We start from the raw sequence: 9612 nt of genomic DNA, 5'->3' as shown, positions 1-9612 counted from the left end.
AAGAGCGGATGACCTCAGGAGCCATCCAGGCATATGTCCCAGCAGCACTCATTTTGGTGGTTTTATGCCATTCTCTGGCCAGGCCGAAATCAGTGATCTTCAGTATCTTGTTGCTCAGATCTCCATTTTCCACCTTCTCAAGTATCAATACTAGAGGAGAGGGGGGGGAAAAAAGTGAAAGGCATGCATCATGTGGCTAGGATTTATTCAAAAAAGAAGGAAAAAAAAAGTCTTCCTGCCAAGAGAAGCCATTTCCCAACTTTAAATCTTGCCTTGACTTTCAGCCTGTCACTCAACACATTATCATCATGATTTTTAAGAGGTCTTGAATTGCTCTATTAATCTGTTGAGGAATGAACAGCTGTCTTCTTACTAATAAACAGTCAATGTAGCCAAAATATGAAAACAAGGATGTTAGACATGGAAAGGGCTCCAACCTGAAATACTTTTTTATTCAGTTTATTCTGGCTCAGTTTTTATTCAGACCTTAAGTAAACTCTCATGTAGATAGATCTACTGTTCTATCTGATCAAAACTGAACAAAAACTTCAGAAAGGACCTATAGCACAAGTCAGAATAATCAGTTAGTGTCTAATATTCACTTCTGAGGTGCTAGAGATGCAGGGACCTTGATTTTTTTTAAACTTCTATTTAAGCTACCCAAGGAACAAGTAAACTCAGCATAACAGTTTAGTATAGTATGTTCTGTAGCATTGTTCGACAAAACAATCCTCTGAGGAAGGGGAGTGAACCACTGTAGCTTCTAGAAATCCAGAGAAAGGGTAGGTGTGATACGCACCATCTTAATTAATCTTTTCTAAGTAAACCAATTATTGCACCTTTATTGAATGGGTTAGAAAAATTTCTTATCAGAGATGCCCATAAATGTGGATACATGATTATAATTAATATGCTGGAGTGGAAGTCTTATACATTCTGATATTAAGGTTAAGATTTTCAAATGTGACTAGTGATCAGAGCTGCTTCAATATTTTAGATGCCCAATTTGAAATATTTTAGAGAAAGATATTTTACTTTAGAGAAAACTGGTGCTTGGCACTTTCTCAAAACTCAGGCCCTTTAAATGTTCTTTTATTGGGAGCCTCAAGCTTTTAAAATTAATAGTCACAGTTTGGCTGAGTAGATATGCTACATCTAATGCACCACAGTGGAGTGCCAGGATGGGACAAAGGTAAAGACAGAAACAACAGGACTGCAACCAGTTACCACTTCAAGTGCACTACACTAGGGTAAAGCTGTAATACAATTACATAATCAAGTTGAACCACCATATATCTCAAGTCCATTTTCACCATTAGCTCTGGGTAGGGCCTACCATATTCTATAGAATTTGATACCGATTCCGTCTTTTACATGAAACTCTGCTACAGAATCTTAAGGTTTTTATTTATAATGCTGGCAAATAAAATCTTAAAACCAACTGACTGTAAATCAATGCACTGCCTTTTCAAGTCTGCAGATACCTCAAAATAATACCTTAACAAGTTTGAACCACTCTATTCATCTCAGCAAGTTAACTCCGAAATTCAAAGATAACAAACTTAACTGACAATATTAAATGTGTCACTGTTAATCAGTTTAATGCAAAAATCCAGCTAAAGTGGTCAACCTACAATTTGAAACCAACTTCCATGACCTCTTAGGTGCCAATCCTAAGAGCCAAACCCTTCTTTTTTTCTGGCAACATTTGAGCTGTGATTAGGCATCAGTGGCAATATAGATAGATACCATTTGAAAATGGAAAGTTTGTGAATGGTAAAAGCTAATCCAGATTTAATATTGAATATGACGGGGACTGTATTGACTATATTATTTATTTACACAATTATTTTAAAGCATTTTGATTTGTATTTTAAACTAAGCTGCCAAAGTTTCTACTCGATTACAAAGGCAGTAAAAGAAAAAAAGGGTTGCTGCTAAAGAATTATGCTCAGCTTGCTACAATATACAAGAATCCTTGTCTGAGCTCTCTTGCTCTGCTACTACTGCTGTCATTTACATCAGCGCTAAACAGATGCCAAACACTTCTACTCTGCCTTGGTAGCATCTTAACAGCCCCTTTGTGTTGGTGCAAATGACATAAGAGAGAACAATGGAAGATAAGGCAAAAGTATGCTGCTAGTCACAAAGTTGCTGTATTTGCAGGGGGCAAGAGGCTAAGGCCTCTTTTTTTGGTCATTCAAAAAAAAATGAATCAAGAAAAACAAATCTGCATTTTCAGTCTGTCCAGCAGTGAATCATACCATACTGTAGCAGATAGTGGTAAGGTATGAGCATCGGCAGATTAAGGATTTTGACATCTTTCTCCAGTTAAAAAGAAACTAGAGACTTTACTAATAACCTAAGTGCCTAAGACTATATCATTCAATTTAAGATCAAAGAAAAATAAATATAACTTAATTGGAACTTAATTTGCTATATCATGTATTATGTATACAAACACAATACTAGACAAAAATAATCAAAATATGTTGTTTCATTAGTATAATCAGTAGAATAAAATGTATATTCATTTTCAGATTCATAAAACAAAATCTAGCCTTCCTAAGCATCTTGAAAATGCATCCAGTGCGTCACTGAAAGTTACTTCCACAGTTGAGTTAATGTTTTTAGCTAAACTTAAAATCAGTCTGCAGAGAACTGAAATAGGAGCTAGATTACCAGAAGCAGCTAAGAAACAGCAGGATTGCAGAAGAAAGGGAAGTTTGATTAATGGAATATCAAAACCACCTGTGGAATGAAGGGTTTTGAAGGAATCGGGTAGTTCAGTGCTTTTAGACCGTGTTCCATGGATCCCTGGGGTTCCACGACAGATCATCAGGGGCTCCATAAAGAGGTTAAAGTGAACTGGGAGGCAGTGCGCTGCCATTCCTGGACTGGGATGCCTGGCTCCATGTCAGCACACACAGCCCATGGAGCCACTGTAGGGGTTCCACAGCAGAAGAAGAGATAAGAGACCATTCTGTGACTTCAGGAAGTTTGAAAACCACTGAGGTAGATTACAACGAGCCATGAAGTCAACTAACTCACTCACTGCTGCCTGAATAGAAATGTTATTGCCGTCAGGCAGTTGCATTTAAACTTTGAGGGGATTAGGAATCAAAGGGTGGTACAATTGAACAATCTCCCACCCCTGATCCATTCTTGAGTATGAAAATATTGTTATTACACATCTATATTTATTCATTATTAGGGCCATCAAACGATTAGTTGCACAATTTAAAAAATAAGTCGCAATTAATCATGATTTTAATCACATAGCTAAAAACTCACAATTCTGTGCAGAAAACTCAAAATTATGCTTTTGTACGGTTGGGAGGTAGGTGTGGTGCGTGAGTGTATGTGGGGGGGATTTATGAAGATGGGGGGGGGGGCTGTGGGTGCTTGTGTGGGGTGCTGTGGCTTGGGAGCGAGGGACACATACACACACACACACACACAGAGCAGGTAAGTCTGTGGAGGGGAAGGGGCAGATGCTGGGGTGAATGGGACCCTGGGGCTGGTGCAGGTTGTGGGACGGAGCTATGGGTGGGTGGTCCAAGGGTGCGGGGGCTCCCCATGGCTGTGTGCATCCCTGGGGTAGGCATGGGGGGCATATACCTTCTGGATTTGTGCACGGGGTGGAGGCAGGCTGCCTGCTCCGGGCTGAGGCTCTGAGCCCTGCTGCCTTTTCCCCGGGAGCCATGTGACACCATGTTGTACCTCCCACCACCAGGCAGGCAGGCAAGGGACACATGGCACAGCCAGCGTGCAGCTCCTGGGGCAAAGGCAGAAGGGCACAGAGTCCCAGCCTGCAGCAGGCAGTCCACCTCTGCCCCATGCACAAACCCAGGGGGTACATGCCCTCCCATGCCTCCCCCAGGGGTGCACACAGCAGAGGGGAGTCCTCCCTGCCCCGCACAAGCCACCTGCAGGTCTATCTCCCGACCCACCACGGCCCCCCATTCACCCCAGTGCCTGCCCCTGCTCCATTCCCTCCCTCACTGTGGGGGCCTCAATCTAACCCCACCCCCGACCTCTTCCATTCCCCCTACCCTTTCCCCTCCACAGACTTACCAGCGCAGCGGTGTTCTACATACAGCGTGCAGCCTGTGCGGGGGGGGGGGGGGGGGTCCGTCCACCCCTCTCCTCCTGCTGCAGCCAGTTGGTGCCCGCACCTGGGCTGCTCTGCAGTACTCTGCATTGCCACTGCTGGCCTGCTGGGCAGCCCAGAGGTGGCAGAGTGGAGCTCCAAAACCACATGCGCAATGAACACATTAAAAAACATTAATGCAAGAACCAATGAATGTGTTCATTGTGAATGTTAACTGTGATCATCTGACAGCCCTATTAATTATTAATATTTATTAATTTGTTTATATTGGTTCCTAAGAAAGTTAGGTCTGTATTGTCAAAAAGGATAGCAGGAGAGAGAGAATTAAGTACAAGCAAATAATCACTCAAATAGGATAATTCCACAACTAATTGTAGCCATATTAAAGAAAGAAGCACAACTTCTGATGATGCCTAGTTTATAACTGCAGTATGTATTTGGAGCAAGGTCATTATAAGCAGGTGTGTTAAAAAAGGGGGTGGGGGGGCAGGTAAGACCAATGCTGAGCTGACTGAAAATTAGATCTCTTCAGGGGCATACCCAGAAGGGGTGCAGTGATGCAGTCTTACCCCTTTTGACTGTGTTGCACAAGTTTTGGGCACAGGAGGGGTCTGCCCAGAGGGTGATTGCTACTGAAGCCACTTATCTCCTCCTCTCCCCTGCTGACGAATTCAACGGGAATGGGAAGCAATGGTGAACAGTAGCAGTGTTTACCACCTGGGCCCAAGTTGCTTGACAGCAGGGGCTCCAGCCAGACCCAGCCCCAATCAGCTGGGGAGCCAAAAGCTCACTGCTCATGAAGAGCTCTGGCAGAAACCTGCAAAGAGCTCAGAGTTCACTGTACATGTACAGCCCAGCCTAAGTGCAGAGGATGCAATCTCTTGCCCCATCCCTCGATATGTCAATTGATTTCTCTCTTGGCAAAGGGCAAATTCTCACTTATAGAACTTATTCAGCTAAATGAAAGTCATATTTTTGGTCGATCATTTCTTCTGTGTGCTTTAGACTCCCTTCATGTGTGTGGGACTGGTTTGCAATGGGATAAGTATACTTTTCCATCTCACCTATATCCGAATTGCAGATTGTGTAGGGACCAAGGATGAAGCCACAAATGAAGAACAGGCTCAGTGGGACAGAAACTACCATATATTGCTTCTGTATTTCTTATTAGCTAACAGCATGGTACAGAGTAGAACATCACGGTTACGGGCTTTTCAAAAGTTTTTTTCCTTCAGGCATAAATTCAAATTCATTTTGTAATGGCACATTCTCCAGAAATTGTGGTCAGCTCCTGAGTGGGGAACCAAGATAATCCTAGTAATGAGAGGTAAATTTTCAGGCTGCTGCCTACGTCATGCCTTTTCTGAAGATAGGAAGAAGTTTCTTTCATATTCTGCAAAGGTTCAAGAAGTGTTGCGTGCTAGAGGGCTATTTGTTTGGAAAGAAAGAAAGAAAGAAAGAAAGAAAAAAGTTCTGAATTAAAACAAAGACAAACTTGCAATTTCCCATGAAAGAAAGTCTTTAAATACTGATTCAGAAAAATCAGTGTTTTGTTTTGACATTGTACTTTTGTTCATTTTGACAAGATTTTTCATTAAATGAAAATTATTTAAATTATATATATTATTGTAATGAAGTCGAAACAAAAAAAATGGCTTTTTCCTAAAAACGTCATGAAGTCAGACATCCCACAAAGCACTTCAATTTCAATTAAATTGATTGTGATGGAATATGGCTCTGTCAAAGATCTTTTTGATCAGTTCTATTTGCAGGTAGTCAGAGCTAAGGAATAAACTCCAACGAGTCACTTACTAATGTTGCCAATGCTCCACTTCCCTCCTGATTCCAGCAAGTAGGAGGAGGCTCTGAAGGCTTAATAAAGTGCTGCTCCACCCCTCTGTCTCACCTAGGGTTTCACTGAAAGCAAAGATTTGCAACTGAACAGCAGTGAAATGTCCTTTCTCAAACTCTGTTGATGGGCATGGAGCAAAGCTAGCTAGTGTGGAACTAAATGTTCAATTTGTCCTGCTGAGGTTGGAAACACATATCACTGAAGTCACCATTAGTAGTAGTAGTAGCAGTAGCAGCAGTGACTGAGGCATTCCCAAGAAATTGTGGTAAAGATGTTTCTCCTTGGTATCCGCAGGCAGTGCTTCTCTTTCAGCTAACCTAAATTGTGGTAACAAAAGCAAACAGCTTACCACCCGAATTATCATTACCAGTGGAAAAAAGATCTCAAAGATGCATCCACAGATCTCTTATGGATCCTCACAAAGAAGCAAGTGCATTTCAGGACATCTGTCTGGGTTAATTTTTCATGGGAGCCACCATTCCCTCAGGAAACAGTCAAAACAGTCTAACTTAACTAGAAATTTGCATCCAGTTATATGTGGGCTTTAAAAAACAGGAGTAAAGTGCAATTTTGAAACAGAAAAAAACACATTATTTTGTTAAGCAATATTGTAAACCTCTGCAAAAGAACTTAATGATCCCTTGCTGCAAGCTGCAAGCAGAACAATGGGCAGGCTCTTTACAAAGAGGATCACATTCCTGTCTTAGTCACCTCTATAGCCACAAGGGAGAAGTGGGCATCATTGTCCGGATATAGAACCCATTCAGCCTGGAAGTCATCTTAATCCTGTTGCTTAGTTTGCAGAGGATTCGGAAAGTTACCTCAATTTGAGTCTAACAAAAAAAAATCAGTACTGAGACTTTTTATGTTCAAGTAGTTTTCTTTTTTTCACATAGAAAAGATAATGAAATGCCAGAATAAATGCAAGAGAGAAGGACAATGTAAAATCTGGACTTATGCTCAAATCTCCAATTCCTGTTTCCATTTCCACATACAAGTCACTATATGACACTTTCCTTCCTCCCTAGGATTGCTCAGCTTCATGTTCCTACAGGCCAAATCTAAATCACCAAATTTTACAAAGTAAAGTAACCCTGCATCCCTTCACAGGCCGTCTTCAGCCTATTTAGCAAATTTAGTACAGAAAGACTGACCCTACCTTCAATTAGCTTATGATGCCAGTGTCCATAGCCCACCCACGTTGCCCTTCATCCTTGGAAGGAGCTCCCTGTAGACATCCATAATACTAACTCTTCTCCTTTACTGTGTTGTGTACAAACAATTTAACAGAGTGCTAGTATATATACTACAACCACTACCTATAATCCTGACCAATACTGTCTCATGGTTTCTTTGTTTTCCTTTATCAATACCTACATGCTCTCTGTTATCTGATACATTGATTTTAAGCTGCCTTCAGAAGGGACCATCTTTTTGTTCTGTGTTTAAACTGCCTAACGCAATTTGGTTCTAGCCTATACTGAGGTCCAGTTGCATAACGACGAATGGGCAACCAGGGCACCCACTGCAAGTGTCCACTTGGAGTGAGAGAGGGAGGGCAAGAACAGCAGCTATCACTGCCAGGCCAGCTGGTGCAGCCACAGCTGCAGCATCCAGCCCAGCTCCTGCCACCATCACTGCTGCCCAGGGTGCAGACTCTGGCTGTTATGCCTCAGTTAAGCTCCCTAGGCAACAGGACAATACAAATGAGCAACAATTTGCCTAACCCAGGTCACTTATAGTCCACAAAGCTGTTATAAATCAATCTTTCCATCATTTTATAGCACTGTACAGTACACTCAGAACAGAATCAAGAACAAGGAGGTGATTTCAGTAAAATACGAGACAAAAAGCTTCTAAGCCTTCCCAGAAATGGTTATTTTCTTAAGTGTTGTCTAATAAAACCTAGACTGGGAACACTCAAATAGGGCAAATGCACCCACCCACCCATTACAAATATGAACAACCTATTAACAGGAAATTTGTCCCCTGCCAGACTATTAATTCAACAGACCAGGATGAAAACTAGACATAGGAAAAGAATGGCAGCATTGAGGTATAAAACTCTTTTACTCTCCCATCTTTAAAGAAAGACCTGGTTGGCAGCCAAGATACTAGGTATAGGTTTCAGGCATTTTGAGAACAGGGAGAGCTGACTCAGCAGAAACATTCAGCATATGTTAGTTATCAGTCACCATCAGCCTGCTTCAGCATAGCCTGGGCATAACCCCTTCTCTTCCCAAGGAGAGATGTCTTGCTTATTAACACTTGCAACAATTCCAGCTCTCTCCATGCAGGCTGCTGTGAAAAAGGAGGTCAAAGGCTTTAGAATATTAAAAGCAAAAGATGAACTGCAGACATGCAGATGTGGATGGTGAGATAGTTTATAGGCTTAAGATTTAATCAAAGTTAAAAGAATATCAAGGCTGCAAAGTCAGTAGGTTTTATGATAAAACATCCTTGTTTTTCAGACATAGGACTGAAAAACCTCAAACAAATTCCGTCGCATGCCACAGCGTAACTAGGAGAGGATGAGCAAGGCAGCTGCCCCAAACACCAACTATAAATGGACCTCAGAATTTCCTATGCTGGGAGTCTTCGCGGTGGCAGGGGAAGCCCTGCACTGCCCCTGCCTGGCTACAGGATCCAAGCAGCATAGTGCTGCACCAAACAATGCATCTGGGGAACAAGGGATTAGTGAAGCAAGCAGAATGGTACTACTCCCCTCTTCTCCCCACCTGCCCCTGGAGTCTTTGCCAAAGCAGGCACAGCTCTGCTTCCAATATGTCCGTAATGGGAGGGGGTTCAGTGAGCTCAACCTCTGGTTGCGCGCAATATACCCACATGCACAAGGTTCATCAGCTGGGTTTGAATATATTGGTTCATAGGGGAGAACTCTACTGCTTAAAGTGAGCAATTGATGCTGTACTAAGTTACTATTTTGTACATAAACTTCCACTAGATGTCAACAAGACAAGCACATCACCAGTGGGCACCACAACTTTTTACCAACAGCAAAGGAACAAGACTCACGACCCCAAAGTTCTATTTTGGATTCTGGAAGGAACATACTCTGCAGGAGAAAAAGCCTTTTACTCCCGTTTCCACTGAGCTTCCACTTCAACCCAACTGTGTCCCATCATCCCCATTCCCTTATTCAAATCCCAAATTCCTCACCTAGTCCCAATCTCCATCCCCACAACTCCTATTTCCAATCACCATCCCCATCTGCTTATCAAACTTCCTGTTATGCATGCAATCAACCTCCTCCAGCCTCCACAACGCAGTTTTCCACCCCTCCTGCCCAGGTCTTAATCTAATCCCAGTCCTCTCACCACTCATCCTTTGTTCCAAATTGATTCCCACCAAACCTCCTGGGCTAATTAAGTCAGTATTAGGAGGCAGGCAGCTTTCCTTTCCATGTCATCTGGAAGCCAACAGGAACAATAAGGCACAAGGAATGCTCCCTACTCTCAGCTCCCTTGTTCACCTGCACTGGAGCCAGAAACAAAAGCTTGCGAGCAAAGACCTTCTTATTCCCTGCAGATCTAGGATAGAGCGTGCACAGTTGCTCTGTGTGAATGGTGGATAAACAATCCATTCAGTGCATGGGAACACTAAGGCAGTGGTTTTCCAACTTCCTAAA

The 9612-nt window shown here is 42.5% G+C and overlaps 1 protein-coding gene across 1 annotated transcript in view; it reads right to left on the bottom strand.

Moving 5' to 3' along the window:
• The window catches only part of MAP3K9 (mitogen-activated protein kinase kinase kinase 9), a 103874-nt gene that overhangs the window by 41416 nt on the left and 52846 nt on the right, over positions 1-9612 (bottom strand). Inside the window, 2 exon segments of the mRNA XM_006025196.2 lie at positions 1-2; positions 5-150. The exon segment at positions 1-2 is cut by the window's left edge and continues 54 nt beyond it. Of these exon segments, the coding sequence (XP_006025258.2) occupies positions 1-2; positions 5-150 (148 nt within the window).

Source organism: Alligator sinensis, unplaced genomic scaffold (genome assembly GCF_000455745.1).
Source record: "Alligator sinensis unplaced genomic scaffold, ASM45574v1 scaffold768_3, whole genome shotgun sequence".
In the NCBI taxonomy this organism is placed as follows: Eukaryota; Metazoa; Chordata; order Crocodylia; family Alligatoridae; genus Alligator; species Alligator sinensis.
The sequence above is the reverse complement of the archived record's forward strand: the minus strand, read 5'-3'. Positions and strand labels throughout refer to the sequence as shown.